Genomic DNA, 16,142 nt, shown 5'->3' with positions numbered 1-16,142 from the left:
ACGACGTGTGGATTATACCCCCACAGAGAAGAGTGATTTGAGAAGCATTGGGCGGGGAGCAGGCTGCAGCCACTCCTCAGTGCTGGGCGCGGTGGGTCTGTCCGTGCAGTTACCAACCGAACCATGTCCTCAGGGTCAACCACTTCCTTCCTTTGCTGGGGAAACAAACCCCGAGCCTGGGGTGTGCAGAAATACAGGGCCAGGGCCCCAGGCACCACTGCAGGCCCCCTTCCCTCCAGGGCCAGGGGTCCCCCCTTCTGCTGCACAGCCTGTCCGAGTGACACTTGTGACCTTCTCTGGCTACAGACAGCAGTCACACCCCCTGGAATGGAAGCGCAGGCTCGGCGGCTCCTCTGAACACGCAGAGTCCCAGGCAGGTCGGGACACGGGGATGGGAGACAGCTCCCTCACACCCCCTGCTTCCCCCCCCTCAGGATCTCGCAGCTGCTGCTGAGTCATGACTGTCAGGCGATCAAAGAAAGATCAGCCTGAGATCTCGTCTGTGGAGACACAGTTCAATCTCAGCCCATTGTCAGGAGGAAAATACTTTTCTGAGCCCTGGAATCGGTCCCTCTAACAGCCTAGACTGGCTTTAGATGGACTCATGTGAAAAGACAGGCAGTCCCTTGGGCCCACGGCCTCTTCTTCATCAGAGACCCAAATCCAGTCTCTAAAGGGACGTCCAGGGTGGGGCTCCGATAGCCCGTAGCCTGTAGCTTCTCAGCTGTGCAGCCTCGGGGGAGGCCCTTCACCTCTCCGTGCCTCGGTCTCCCCTGAACGGGGGCTGCAGCAGTTTTGAGGCTGAGTGTTAAACTTGCGACCCGAGGGAGGAGTGAGGGGCCGGTCATGGCAGTGCCCTGCGTGTGGAGAGGAGGGCGCTGGAGGAGGCAGTCCTGGCTCATCTTATAATGACACTCCAGACAGACAGCTGGGGGTGGCCGGGGCCAGATAGCCAGGAGGGCCTGCCTGCTCCAGCCCCAGAGGACTTGGATGAGATGCACTGCCTGTGCAGGGAGCCTCGTCTCTGCGAGGATCAGTGTCGATCAGAGGACCAACACCCGCCAGCCTGAGGGTCCCGGATGGTCCAGGTGCGCCGTTCTCTGAATGTTTCAGGGGTTTGCCGGCTGGAGGCTGCCAAGATGTCACGTGGGGCAGGGCTTCTGGGGGGGGGGCGCTGAGGATGCCCGGGTGCAGTTCTGGGAACCCCTCTGGCCCTCAGTGGGACTCTGAGTGGGCACTGACCACAGTGTGTGGACAGAGGCCCAGTGACCACCCAGCCAGACCGCAGCCGGCATGGCAGGAAAAGAGCCGATTTAAAAGTGGGGCTGAGTGGCTGGGAGGGGGCAGGAGAGGCTCCTGGGGGGTTCACACGGGGTCCCTGTAGAAGCCCACAGAATTTGCGCAGGAGGACGCGGGCTGATCTCAGGATATGAGGCACGTCCATAGGAATCTGCCAGGAAAGCACGAGGAACGTGTTCCGTAGAAGACGTGGGCTCCAGCCGCTGGCCTCCGCGCAGCCCCACGGTGGCAGGCACTCGGCTGTCCCACAGTCCAACGTAGCCCTGCACCTCCGGCCGCACACTGCTGCCCTGGGCCTGCCGGCAGGAGGGCCGCCTCCACCTCTCACCCCGCGGGCTCCCTGCCCCCACTCAGGCCCCTGGAGGCGGAAGGGAGCTGGCGTGGATTAAAGTCTACAGGGAAGCTCGGCATCTATGGTGAGTTTGGCCTCCGATGGGTGCAGAAGTGCAAGCAGAGCCAGAGTGGTCCAAATGAATCCCGACAGATTTCATTTTCCAAGACGAGGTCAAAGCTGGCTGCTTAAGAGAAAAGCAAACCTCCCCCAGGGCTTTCAGGAAGAGGTCTGGCTGGCAGAGCAGGGCGGTGGGGACACAGACAGTCTGGTCAGAGAGGTGGGTGTCAGGAGCGGCAGACCAAGCTGAGCCTGCGGCCAGCTGCTCCGAGGACAGCGTTCAGGAGTGCGACCCAGGTGGGGAGCTCGGGCGCCAAGCAGGATTCTCGGAGAAACCCGCGGGGCCTGGGAGAGCAGCTGGGAGCTGGGAACCCGAGTGGGTCCAGCTGTCGGAACCGACCAGTCAGAGTGACGGCTCTGCTCAGGGTGAGGACGGGTGTCGGCATGAGGCTGTGTACTCGGGGACAACCAGGGAGACCGACAGTCATGATTCGTGTGGAGGACAGGGTGGGACGCCAGCATCTCAGCTCATCTGCTTAGGCTAACAGCTGACTCCATCTTCTGGTTGTAGAAAGGACTCCCCACTCAAAGCCCAGGCTAAGGCTGCCTTTCCCCAGGAGAACACGGAGCGGGCATCAACTCGGAGGCCCCTCTGCCCCAGAGGAAGTGGAATCCAGCGCAGAAACCCCTTGATTTGTGTCCCTTTCTCAAGATTTCAAACTTCAATCCCTCCCTTTCCTTGTGGCAGGTTACATCATCCCTTCCGCTCAGGGCCCTCAACTGTCGGGGCAGAGCTCAGAAATGAAAGAGAAAATGCGGGGACAGGCAACAGTGTGGGTGACTCTCAAAATAACCACGTCGAGGGAAAGACAAAGAACAGGCCCAAGGCCGCCCAGCCTCCACTGTCAGAAGCAACCCAATGCACAGATGGAAGGTGGCCCCAGGCCGTCTGGGGGGACGCAGGGGCGGGAGGGGACTCTGGGGGACGGACACGGTCACCATCTTGACCGTGGGGATAGTTCAGACTCCAAACGTCAGTTAAACCATTTAAAAATGGGGATGTGGAAACGATGGGCCACCCCAGGGCCTGAGCGAGGAATCCCACGCAGGTGCTCGGCGAGGCTGGGGCGCCTGCCGCTGTGGCCGCGTCACCTGAACCTTCCCACCTGTGCCATGACAGAGGCAGGGGCACACGCCCCCGGACGGGCCTGTCCCACCCATCCACGCGGCTCGGGCACAGGCAAGGCGACCCCGGAAAGCCCTCAAAGACCCCTCCCGACGCACAGGCTCTCACTTTGCCCTTTGGTTTCTGGTCACATGGGTGAGACACTGACACAAAAGGGAATGAGAAGCCTCCTGCCTCGGGCGGGTGGGAGGGTTTCTGCCCTACTTTCCTCTCTTTACGGGCTCTGAGAGGAGGAGCCAGACGAGGCTCTCGGTGAGCAACGGGTGACAAACATGGAGCTTCATGAAATTAAGGACGTGTGGCCTCAGTTCTGATGAATTTGTGAATGCAGCTGAGAAGCGTGCCGAGTATGTCAATCCGAACGTCAGTCTACAAGAAAGGAGTTTCTAGGCTGGGCTTTTATTCGCCAGCAGGTCTTCAGACACAGACAATCCAGGGCTTATGTGGCTTCTGTCGGCATGAACTAACTGGGGTGGGTGCCAGGCATGGCGGAGGCATTCCTGCAGGGGAGCGGGGGGCGAGGTCCACTCTCTGTGGATCTCGGTGTCCCAGCTGGGTCACCCCACTCTGCTTTGCCAGCATCATTGGGACAACTCAAAATGTTCCAAGATGAAATACAAGAGAGTTCTCCATGGCTCAAGCCTAGTGAGCGTGGGCGCCTGGAACAGCTCAGCGCAGGGCCTGGCGCAAAGGAAGTGCTTGGGAAAGGGATGGGCGGATCGTGGAGGCCCAAGTCTGAAACAGGCTGGGGCAGGTAACTCAGCAGAGCGTGACTTACGTTTATGTGTGCACTTAAGGTTTATAATATGCAGTCTTGAAGGTTTTCATAAATGTCAGCACCTCCTGGTACATGGAGCGTGCAGGGTACCCGAGTGCAAGGGGAACCAGGGTCAACCCTCCAGGGGACCAGGTGAAGTCGCTGCTCCCCGCCGGCACTTGGTGGAGGAGGGGGGCGCAGCACGGCCCCTGCCACTATGGGAGGGTCTTGCTGGGGTGTTTTAAATCTGGGGGAGTCCAAAGGACGGAGTTCCCCTCTGGCCGGACCACCTGGAGGAGAACCCCGAAGAGGTGACGAATTTCCTTTTGCCTTTGGTAGAAACAATATCTATGCCAGCCCGGGGGGCGGAGTCAGGAACGATCAAGACTTTTAGACTTAGGGTGTGTGGCACGCGGTGCAGGGGCAGGTTACCTGGGGAATGAGGTTACCTGGGGAAATGAAGAAGGTTCTCCACAGCTTCTTGTCCCGCGTGACGTCCCGGATCTCCTTGGTCATGTTGACCATCCTACCAGCCACGGGAGGGACCCGGCGGAAGTCCAGGATCCTGGCAGAAGGACAGGGAAAGGAGTCCTCACCTCCGTACCCTCCAGCCGCTCCCACCGGAGCTGAGTGGACACCTCACTCTCCTCCGTTAGGCCCAGACCCCTCACGTCGGCTGCCCACCCTCCTCCCCAGCAGCAAGGGGCCTGTGAGGCCACAAAGAATTTGCATTCTGCTGGCAGAGCTGCCCTGAAACAGGTGATCACGGAGGGAAGGGGCCCAGTTTTGCGAGACTCATGACCTTTGGTCTTGCCAGAGAGGCTGATGCCCTGTGAGTGTCCTCTTTTCTCCCCTTTATTCCCGACGGCCGGCTCTCTACCCTGGGTCACCTGGGCAACTCCTGTCGGCCAGGCACACAGCAGGGCATGGCCATGGGGTGACAATGCCACGAGGGTGCCGGCGGGAGGGCTCACCTGTCCAGGTGGAAGGCAGCGATCTCTGCATTGTGCCTCTCGTAATCGGAGAAATAGAAGAAGTCAGGGGGTGTCTCCTGCTCCCTCATTTGCCTGGAGAAAATGGAACAGAACAGAAGTTTATCAAAGAGAAGTCGTCCCAGTGGAAGGGGGCGTGTGGCTCGTACCAACTCCGGGGAGCTGACTGTCGAATTCCCAAGGATTCTGGGAACAAGTCGTTAAATGTAGTCATTGTTAAAAATTAAATTATATAGGGAATTCCCCGGTGGTCCAATGGTCAGGCCTCCAAGCTTTCACTGCCGAGGGTGCGGGTTCAGTCTCTGGTTGGGGAAGTAAGATCCCACAAGGTGTGTGGCACAGCCAAAAAAAAATAAAAAATAAATAAAATTATATAAACCTACAGCTAAATAAGTTGCATTTAAGAATAACCACTTAGGGCTTCCCTGGTGGTGCAGTGGTTGAGAGTCCGCCTGCCGACGCAGGGGACGCAGGTTCGTGCCCCGGTCTGGGAAGATCCCACGTGCCGCGGAGCGGCTGGGCCCATGAACCACGGCCGCTGAGCCTGTGCGTCCGGAGCCTGTGCTCCACAACGGGAGAGGCCGCAGCAGTGAGAGGCCCGCTTACCGCAAAAAAATAAATAAATAAAACAACCACTTAGATCTCACGATGTCCCAGCTATTTCCTGAGCTGAGGCTGCTCCTCTTGTCTGCAGGTGGAAACCCGTGCTGGGACACCTGTTCCGAGCCCACCTCTGCGACCTCGTGCTGGGAGCCTGCAGCCTGGAAGTGTCTGCACTGCGGAAATCGGCAGACTCTGCCCATCAGGCTTTAATAACCACAGGGGCTGGTTATTAAATGATGAGCAACACCCCCCACCACCGCCCACCATATGCAGATTCTCATGAGAGGCTGCTGGTGAGGATGGCCAGGCAGCAGAGGACCCGTCCTGAGCAAGCGACTTCCCCGGGTGTGAGCCAGGGCCCGGGTCAGGTTGTGCAAACTGACCCCAGCCTGCTGTCGCTGCCCGGCCGCTGCCTGCACAGAGGGCTCCCCGGGGGTGTGCAGGAGGCCACGTGCAGGACTCTGCTGAAGGGTGGACGTCACCCTGCAGACATCAGTGCTTAGCAGGCGGCTGGGGGCAAACACGGTGAGGGCCAGGCTTTGACCTCACATTTTGGGGCGTTTGCCCACTGTCCAAAGTCATGTGGGAGCAAACACACTCCCCGCATGAGATCCAGGTCCGTTCCGTGCCCTGCCTCCACCGCTGGGGACAATTTCCCCAGGAGGCCACCTGGCGGCACCCAGGGAGGAAACCCAACCTTCAGCCTAATAAGAATTTACCAAATGCCAGCGATCTTCTCTGAGCTGGGAAACAGGTCGGGTGAGAGTCAAGGGCCTCCCACGGTCTGGCCCACACCGCCCACTCAAGGCGGAGGCTGTCCAGTACAGGCGTGAATGCGCCAGCGACAGGAGACTCACCACATTTCCCCAGGTAACTCTCCCAGCCTGGCTTCCCTGAGTCCTCACTCCCCAAAATGCAGCTCGAGTTGGCCAGAGACCGCCTGACCCCGAGCATCTGGACCCAACCGCCAGCCGACATCACTGCTAAGCACACAGGCACACGCACAGGTATTGAGTACTGGAGAGCCACCCTCAGGAAACTGAGGCCACGCAGGGAGGACCAGACCCAGGCCTCAGTCCAGTGGGCTGCACATCCACTGGAGGTTCCCTCGCCCCCTGTGCTCTCAGAGCTCCTGACGGGACTCGCCCCTTTCCCCGTGCTTCCCCAAATGTCACCTGAATCAGCCTTTCCAGAACCAGCCTGTGACTCTGGGAACAGACCAGTGCTCACGATTCCAGCTGGTGTAACTCTGGCCTGGGCAGGACTCTGACTGGGGACCACCCTGGCCTTGCACCAGTCCCTTTGTGAGCCACTTAGGGATACCCTGCAGACGGCTGCTGGTGACCAAGGCACAGGCCACCTAGTCACCCGGCGGAGCTGGAGGTGGCTGGCGTGCATTTCCCAGTCACAGACCCTGCAGGGGGCTGGCACCAGGGCGGGGACTGCTCGGCACCCGGGAGAAGGGAAGGCCACGCTGGCCAGGGCTCCGGAGACATAAGGAAACCAAGTTCAGGCTTCCTGGTGGGATCTCCTGACTTTTAAATGCTGGCAAGTAAATTTCCTTTTTTAAAAAACACTGTGGGTCGAATTAAATATGTGCGCCTCCCTCACTGGAAGCCACCCATGCCCTGGTCTGCAGCGGCTGGAGGACTGGGCATTTCTGAGACTGAAGGTGGTGGCTGACTTAACTGAGAATCCCTGGCTGAGCCTAGCACTGTCTACACAACACTGGTTCTACGGACTTTGACGTTTAAACTGGAAAAGAGCTGGTGCAGATTTAAGTCAGATTTCTTCCCTGCAGACCCCAGAACAGCCCTCCCCGCAAGGCAGCGTCTCCCAATTGCACAGCCTGCAAACCCCACCCGATACATCCCCGGCCTTTTATTTTTTCAGTCTGTCGTGGAATTAAGAATTATTTTCGTTGTAAAATACATCAGAACTCACCACCAGCTCCTGGGGCAGAGTCCCTCAAAGAGAGCCCTACAAAAGTGTATGAAGCTGTGGGCCCTCAGAGTCCCCGGGGCCATGCCCGGGGCTGGCAGCACAGCTCTCGCCTGTGCTGCCGGAGGATCGGCCATTCTCGCCCCACCCAGGGGCTCCGGGTCACCGACTCTGCTTCTCAGCGTGGCCTGCACTGCCCTCCCCAGCCCAGCAGGACTCTCCTCGGTGATGGACATGCTCTGCACCTCACAGGCACACCCAGATGTTGGACACAGGACCCGACTTTCACATTTTATTTTAATTAACTTACACATAAACAGGCACATGTGGCTGGTGGCTACTGTCCTGGACAGTGCAGATCTAGAGGACGGCCTTTCTGAGGCCTCTCTGCTCCCTCCGACTGTCCCTCTGCCCGTATACCCTCACGCCTGGGTCCTCCTCTGCCCTCTGTCTCCCAGGCTCTGCCTCTCCACTCAGCTCATGGCTCCCCTGACCCAACAGGGCTCTCTGTCTGCCCCCCCAGTGGACCTTCCTTCTTCCACTTTCTCGGCCAGGCCATCATCACCATCACCAGTGCTTCAGCCTTTGTTCCCTCTCCCTCACCCTGACCCACCCCTCTGAGCAGGTCACACACGTGGAATGCAGGTGGCTCTGAGCCCTGCTGCTCTGGGAAAAGCCCAGCCGCTTCCTGAAGGCACTGTGACCAGGCTCCGGAACAGTTCCTGGTACCTTCCCATCTCCCGCCTTGGGGTTTTCCGGTGACCTCTGTCCCCGGGCCATTCACAGGAAGGCAGCTCTGCTCACCTCCTGGCGTCCTTACCAGCCAGTTCACAGCTGGGAGAACTCAGGGAGTCTTGGAGTTTCCATTTATCTGCTGTGGGGAGGATGCCGGCCCATCTCAGGGCGCAGGTGCTGAGCAAGGGGTAACCTGGGAGCGTCTGTGGGGTGCCAGGGGCCAGCGGCTCCGGTCCCACTGTAGAGACTGGGATTCTTTCCTTGCACTGAGTAGGGAGCAGGTGGGCCATGGTCCCCTCCATGGGGGGCCGGCCACCTTCCTGCCACTTCCTGGGCTGCACTGGGAAACAGCAGGTACTTTGGAAAACTACTGAACCCAAAGCACCAGGCAGGAGACTGGACTTGGCTGAGCCGGGTCACCTGGCAGCCTCTCCTTCCTCCAGGTGTCCCGGCGGAAGGTGTGCTCAGGTGCAGGAGGGCAGGTGTGGGGTGCGGCCCGCCCCAGGCTTCTTCCTGGGAGGGGGGCATGGAGATGTGAAAAGGAGACGCTATCGGACCCTCTGGAGCTGGCTGAGCACCCAGGGCTTGCCCTGACGAGGGGCGGAGAGCCCAGGGGCCAGGGACCAGCATTTCCTGGAAGGGCACCTGCAGCCCAGGAGTCACGGCCCTCCCCGACCCTGGCCTCGGGACTGCAGGGCAGGGAAATGAAAAGGTGTTAAGGCTGATGACTTCCTGGTCAAACAGCAGCTGAGGAACGAGGCAAACCACGGATTTAGTGTCTGTTGAAGCGAAAGATGGCCTTGGCAACGGCGACTGGGGTTGAAAAGGGCAGAAAGGTAGAAACTGGTGGAAGTGGGAAGGGCCAGGGTCCGAGGAAGGTTCGGGTCCGCTCCTCCTGTCAGGAAGGCCCTGGAACTTCACACTCCACCTGGCTCAGACAGTCAGATGGAGCCCCAAGGCCACCAGAAAGCAGGCCCTGGAGGGCGGTCCCTGATACCCTCAAAGCCCAGACCCGCTAAACCCTAGTGAGAGGCTGCTTGGGACCAGTTCTTGGGGCCTCCTGCATGTCCCTCTCCCCTTCCTCTCCAGAGCTGACCACACCCAAACCCCCTTCCTTTAGAGGGACTTCCCTTAGCTCGGAAGGAAGCACAATACTACGTGATGGTGGTTATTCACACTAAAGTGAGAAGGACTGCTATGTTGGCCTCTCCCAGGAAGTCTGTGCTCTGAATCCCCAGAACCTGTGAATAGGCTGCCTTAAATGGCAAGAGGAACTTTGCAGGTGTGATTTAGTTAAGGATCTTGAGATGAGGAGATGGTCCTGGATTATCTGCATGGGCCCTATGTCATCAAAAGGGTCCTTATTAGAGGGAAGCACAGGGAGATCTGAAGCCAGAAGAGGCTACACTGGCGGCCCTGAAGATGGAGGCTTGGGGCGGGGGGGAATCTGTTTCCTTCTCTAGCTTCTAGAGGCGCCTGCATTCCTCGGCAGAAAGCCAACTCCAGAGCCTCCAGAAGCCCGCAGCCCCCAGATCCATTTTACATTTCGGACCTCCAGGACCGTAAGAGGCCAAGCTTGTGTCGCTTTAAGCCACTAAATTTGTGGTAATTTTTTACCACAGGAGCAGGGAAGGCGTATGGAATCTTTGGCAACACGAAAGCAGCACAAAGGACACAGTGACTTAGCAACCTTGGAGAGGTTGTGAAATTCCATCTGTTTCCTCCAGATCTGGTCACGCTGAAATGCATTACACTTTTAAGAAGTGACGCAGACGTTTTGAGAGAAGCACCTCTGTTTTCACATAAGCTGAGGGGGCAGAATCCGACGCGCATCGTGGGCCCTCCCTGGGCTGCACGATTTGTGCTTGGGGCGCCCCTCAAGGCTCTGATCTTTGCCCCTGTTTTGATGACACAGACGTCTGAGGTTGGGAAAGGGCGAGTGACGTCTGCAGAGCCACATGGCTGGAAATGGCTGGCCCTGGGTCAGGACCCGGGTGTCTGACCCAGTCCTAGGCTCTTTCTTTAGGCCCCAAAGTCAGACATGGCTCCGGGTGTGGGTCTCGAAAGCCTGCGTTTCCTCTGGGATCAGAACCGCCTCTGGGCACAGCGAGGCCGGAAGACGCTGGCTGCCAGCCGCCAGGTCAGGTGCCTAGGCTCACAGGGGACAAGGGGCTGCAGCCCCAGAGGTTCGGCTGCAAGAACCGTCCCCATGTCCCCAAGAAAGGTCCTGGTTCCTGGTGGGAGGAAGGGCCCACCAGTGCGTCCAGTTCCTGCCAGACGCTTGGCCCAGCTCCCAGCAGGTCTGCACCACTGCACCCCTCTTAACAGCTGTCAGACCCCTTGTCCCTCCCACAGACCAACAGCCTCCCTGCTGACCTCACTGCTACTGCCAACATCTCAGCATTCTTTCACTTGCGGGAAAACAGAAAACTTTTGCTCTGATTGAAAGCAGAGTAAGTTGGCAGCTTATGACCAAACCCACGAAGGGATAAAAGCCAACATTTATCCAGCTCTTACTCTGAGCTGAGCGCCCTGCTAAGTGCTTTCCGCGCGTTCACTCTCTGCGTCCTCACGACCCCTGTGAAGTGTCCCCGTCCTACAGACAAGGACACAGCCAGTGAGAGGTTTCAGCTCACCAACAGAGAGGTCCCGATACAGGGCCCAGCGCTGAGGTCCAATGCCCTGCGTTAGTCCAAGGGGACCCCCGGATTGAGATGGGGGGACTGGGGTGGGGAGTGGGCTGGACCATATTCTCTTCACTGGACACCTGGGGAGGACAACTGGTGGGGAAGGGTCTGCTCACACAGGCCTGCCCGGGCTGCCACCCTCTCCAGGCTGACGGAGCAGGTGCGCCCTTGGTGCCTCTGTGAAGTGGGGCAGGTAAGACGGCTCAGGGGTGACACCGCCAGGGGGAGCAGAGCCCCGCCGTGCCCCTGCTGCTGGCTGCCCCACCAACCCGTGCCGAGTTGCACACGGCGAGCCAAGGCCAGTTGAACGGGGATGCGGGAGCCAGGAGAGAGAACGGCAAACCGTTGGGTGAAACTTTGGAAAAAGGGCAACGGTGCAATTTGCCCAGGGCACACACAGCTGTCACAAGGCTTTTCCGTGTCCTTGTCAGAGCTAAGGGCCCCCGAGATCCCTGAGCCCAGATGGGAAACTGAGGCCCAGAGTGAGGTGGGCCACACATACACCTCTTGTGTGTCGTGCAGGCCCAGCAAGAGAGGCAGAACGAACGAGAGCGTCTCCAAGGCCACGTGAGAATCGCGAAAGGCACCCCTTCAGGTGTCTGCAGGTACCCGCTCGGCCCCGGAGATGCTCACAGACGGACGGCGGTGCTCCCGGGGGTCCTCCCCTGGGTCCCCGTGCACCCAGCCTCCTCTGACCCTCTTCTATCCATTATTCAGTAAGCTACTGATGACAGCAAACCCTCCTGTAGAACTTTCTAGCACCTGGCTCTGCTGTCAACGCTCCACTCACACTGACGCACGCAGGTCAGGACTCTGGGAGGCAGGCAGTGTGACTAGACCCACCTCACAGGTGAGGCACTGTAGCCGGGTCACGTGCTGGGAAGCGGCAAAGCCGAGCGAGGCACGTGGACCGGAGATCCTGGCGGCGTCTGTATCCCCACCGCCTCCTCCTAGTTCCAGGAGCTGGGGGCCCAGGAGGCGCGTGGATGGGTGTCCTGCAGCTGCTGTAACAGATGCCCACAGACGTGCTTCACACAACAGGAGTTCACCCCTCACGGTTCTGAGGACTGGGGTCCAAAATCAGGGCGTGGGCGGGTCACACTCCGGGGGTGGCGGGTCCCTCCAGCCTCTTCCAGCTTCCTCAGCCTCAGCTCTGCCTCCATCACCATATCCCTCCTCTGGTTTCTCTGTGTCCAAACCAAGGACACACGTGACTGCATTTCGGGCCCATCCAGGGGTCCAAGGTGACCACCTCGCCCCAAGATCCTGACTCCATCACTTCTGCAAAGACCCTTGTCCTAACCAGGTGGCCTGATGTCCTGGGGGGCAGAGGCCACCGCAGGGACGAGGCTCTGGCTCCCGTCCCCGGGCCAACCTCAGGGGCAAAACACCCAACGAGACAGACGCTTGCTCGTTCCTCCAAAACGCGCAGTGGATCCGGTCACCCGGCGCAGGCGAGGAGGCAGAAATCAGCCTTTCTTTCTCGGACAATCTTCCCATCACTCACACGGCAGCAAGCGAGCACCTTGTCATTAAGGAGATATACTAAGCTGTTTAGTATCAGGTTTTCGGCTGGTAGACATTCTGGAAGGGAGAGGAGTCCGCCCCCTGGCAGTTACCTCGGCGAGACCTTTCCGTCAGTATCTCCTGCCAGTTGTGGCAACGTTTGTCCTGGCCCCTGCGGGGGTTGGGATCTGTTTGGTAAAACACGCTCTTCCTATTGAGAACCTCCAGCACCTGTTGTCCACTCCTACCAACCTATTTTCTTTGGGGGGAGGATTTCCCTGAAGGCTATGGGCCTCATAATGACCACACTCAGGGACGGGTTCCCCCAGCATCTTGTTACTCGCCCACAGACCTGCCCATGCCTCGACCGGCCACGCCGTGAGCCACAGCCAGAGCATCAGGACCAGTCAGCGATTTGCCGCCATCAGGTGATCACGAGGGGCCTTCACACCCGCTGACACCCTCCCCTTGGGTCTCCAAGAGACATGGTGACAGCTCTTCAAAGTAGGACACAGGGGACAAGTTGCTCACTTATGGTTGGGTGGAAAAATTAACTCAGAAGAGACTCAAACCTCTTATGGTCAATTTCATGAAAACCAATTAAAAAACAATTCAAAGATCTGTAACTGCAAAGAAAGTCTGAAGTCGTTTCCATTGAAAAATAATTGCAGTGACTCAGACTTGCGTTCCAAAGCAAAGGGTCGGGGCGGGGTGGGGGGTGGGGGGGAAGAGATTTGCTTGAAAGTTTAAGATCTATTGTGTTTTAAATACTTTTCTGTCTGCTCATCTGGAATTTGGGGACGTGACTAAGGAATGACATTAGAGTGCAAATGAATGCTCTGTCCCTGGCAACCATGAACACAGGCCCCTAGTTCTTCTTTCCGTACTTAAGCCTCCGTTGCTCATCTTTTTATTCAAGGTAAAAAAAGATGCTCAAATCTACTAAACCGTGTATTAAATATTTAGCACCAAGGCTACTGCTGTGATGTTGTTTTTCCTGCTGAAGGAAAAACAAAGTCAATCCCGAGCGTAGGGTCGATCCCAGCTTATTTTCGAGGCTTTTTAAGGAGATGTCAGGTCTGCAAAATTTCCTTTTACGGTGTAAAAAACAACCAGCTGACCAAACTGCTCTTGAGATGCCCGACTCGGTTTCTTCTCTGGCATGTGGGAATGAAGACCAGAGTTTCTTTCCTTCTTCTCACCTTCTGCCCCTTTCACGATAGCCCAGTGACGGCCCCCAGAGACCCTAACACCAGGGAGAATCTCCACGCTGCCGCTCAGGAGGATGTTTTCGGAAAAAATGACTTGCTTGCATTGATTTGAGCAAAGGGGATAATCTTTTCCAGAAGCTTCCAAGGAAACATTTGTCATGGTCAGCTGGGGCGGGCGTCCTGACGAGGCTGGGGGGACCGGGAGATGGCACAGCCCCCCACCTGCTCGACAGCGGCCAGAACTGCGCCCTCTGCAGGTTGTACTAACTTCTTACCCTTACCCACTTCCCTGCCTGCCTCCAGTAGTTTCCTTTTTCTTTTCTTTCCTCAAGCAAAGGAATCCCAGCTGCAGGAACAGCCGTGGTCGCCCGAGTCAGGGAGCTGTGGCCGCTGGTGAAACAGCAGGGTGTTTGGGGAGCCTCAGTGGCCGGGCCCTGGCCACTCGAGCCCACGCACAGTGGCGGCCCAGCATAACGGCCAGGCCAGCCACAGGGAGCCACCCGGGAACCTGGGGCGGGCGGTCCCCTTGGCCACGACGCTGGCCTCGCAGCTCTGCGGGCAGCCATTCCCTCCCTGGGCCTCTGGGTCCTGTCTGAACGGGCTAGGATGACGAGCCCCCGGGGCTGCAGTGGGGACCAACTCAATGAATCCTCCCGGCGCTCAAGCATGCCAGCGCCCAGGGCACGTGGGAGGCGGTGGTGCTGCGCTGCCTCGGACCCTTGGGAGCCTCTGACTGGGCAGCATCAGGCCAGCCCTTCCTGGGGGCCTAGGAGCTCAGCTGGTCGGGGCAACCATGGCCTCCACATGGGGACACGGGGACGCTTGGACCCCGGGGAGAAGGCTTGCAGTGGACCCTGGAAGCGAAGCAAAGATTGGAGCGGGAGAAGCCCCTTCTCCAGAGACCCTTCCCCGAGGCCCGGCACCATGCTCCTCAGGCAACAACCCCCCACGTCTCAGGTGAGCCCCTCTGTCCCCCAGAGTCTTCTCCTGCCCTCTCGTTTCCTCAAGACACTCACTCTCAGTGATGGTGGATCTCGAAGGTGGACAGCTGACTCCCCAATGTGCTGTCGGGCAGAGAGCCCAGGGTGGCCGTGCAGGCTCAGCTGGGGTCCTGGCTGCTCTGCCCCGAGCCTCCACTGGGCCAACAGCTCTGCTCTGCTGCTGACAAGCTTGGGAGAGTCTCTCAAAAGCCTGTAATGGGTTGTTACTCGTTTTTCAATTAATAAAGTCCACGGCTTTCTGACTATAAAAATAACCCATGAAATTGGAGACAACCTAAGTGTCCTACAACTGGGGGCCTGTAAGGCGATCAACCACGTGAGACATGGTGTCTGTTCATCACTCCCAGTGGCACGGGGAGGGCGCCGTGGAGACGCACCAAAGACCAAGGACTGGACCTGGAATAGCTGCTGGAGAGCCCCCTGCACGCTCAGACCCTCACAGGCCAACCGCAGGACCCGTCCACCCACCCCCGTCACAGGGCCTGTGCTGGCCGAGGAGGCCCCCCTGGGCCTGGTGCACTGGGCTCTGCAGCTCTGGACGTTTTCTGTTTGCACCACCCGCAGAGGCCAGGATGGCCCTCAGAGGTCCCGCTCCTTCCTGCAGGGGCCACGTGGGGACACCAGGTGCTGCTCTGAGCCCGCGGGAGCCCCGCACAGCGTCCCTGCCGGGCTGTACACGTGAACTGCAGGAGTTTGGCGCCCGAAGCTCCCCTGAGTCCACTAGGCCCTGTGCGTATTGGAGACATAGATGGTCACACCCAGGGCTCAGTGGGAGTCAACTGAGGTTGTGGACAAACTGCAGGGCACTGGGCAGCCCCGGATATGGAGCGCAGGTGGGGCCCTCCCCCAAGGTAAGTGCAGGAAGGGGACTCTGGGCGCCAGCAACCAGCTGAGGTGATGAGACCAGGCCAGCGGGGTGCAGAGCTCCAGAACGACCCGGCGACCCCATCTGTACTTAAATCCCACAGTGGCTCAGAGAGGGAACGGCCAGCCCGGCTGCCCTGCTGTGTTCCTAGTGTGGCCCCTGTCACCGGCAAGGACGCCGAGGCCCAGGGGAGCTCAGGGCCCACAGGAGGTGGCACCTGCCTCTCTCAGCAAAGGAGGCAGCTCTGTGGCTCACAGCCCAGCCCCCGCTGTACAGGATCCATATGGCATGTCTGACGGGAGCATCAAGAGATGAAATATAGGAGAGGCGCTGTCTGACTCATATATAAATCGGTCCTGGAGACCAACACGCAGTACAGGGTCATGGACAACAAAACTGCGTTTTACACGTTAATCTGGGATAGCCGCTCAGCATGCAAGGCCGTAGCGGCACCTGTGCTGCAGTAACAACGTGGCCATGGCTCCCGCTCTGGCAGCCAGGAGCCTCTTTAAATCCTCTCCTCGTAAAAGTGATGAGTGCAAATAGCGTGCAATGGTTTCATGCTTTGATAACGAGGCACCGAGCCCCAGGTCCACGGACGCGGTGGCCACGTGGGGACCACGGAGAACGCCACCGTAGACCCTCTGCCTGCCAGCCCTGGAGGGAGGGGGGAGGGAGGAGGTGTCGGGGAGAGCCAGCCCCTCCAGTCGCCTCCCACATAACTGTTCCAGGGACAGATAACCTCACAGAGTCAAGCCCCTTGCGACTCCTGCCCTGTGTTGCCCCAGAGAAGCTCGCCCCACGAGGTTGTAGCAAGTGGGCTCCCCCGGGCCTGTGCTCACGACAGCTGGATGCGGTCCTAGTGAGGAGGCGCCCCAGCGAGGGGCAGGGCCTGCTCAGGGCCAGGCGGTGGGTCTGGACCACCGTGTCACTAACCCAGAGGCAGTGCAAGCACTGGGAAGACAGCC

The 16,142-nt window shown here is 58.9% G+C and overlaps 1 protein-coding gene across 1 annotated transcript in view; it reads right to left on the bottom strand.

The window, feature by feature from the left end:
* Positions 1-16,142, bottom strand: part of FAM20C (FAM20C golgi associated secretory pathway kinase) — a 36,839-nt gene that overhangs the window by 4,311 nt on the left and 16,386 nt on the right. The window contains exons 4-5 of the mRNA XM_067705242.1: positions 4,608-4,700; positions 4,083-4,198 (exon numbers count right to left, since the gene is read on the bottom strand). Coding sequence (XP_067561343.1) covers positions 4,083-4,198; positions 4,608-4,700 — 209 coding nt within the window. The remainder of the gene's footprint in view (positions 1-4,082; positions 4,199-4,607; positions 4,701-16,142) is intronic.

This window comes from Pseudorca crassidens, chromosome 15 (assembly GCF_039906515.1).
Source record: "Pseudorca crassidens isolate mPseCra1 chromosome 15, mPseCra1.hap1, whole genome shotgun sequence".
NCBI classification, from domain to species: Eukaryota; Metazoa; Chordata; class Mammalia; order Artiodactyla; family Delphinidae; genus Pseudorca; species Pseudorca crassidens.
Note: the sequence above shows the minus strand (reverse complement) of the source record. Positions and strands in the feature narration are given on the sequence as shown.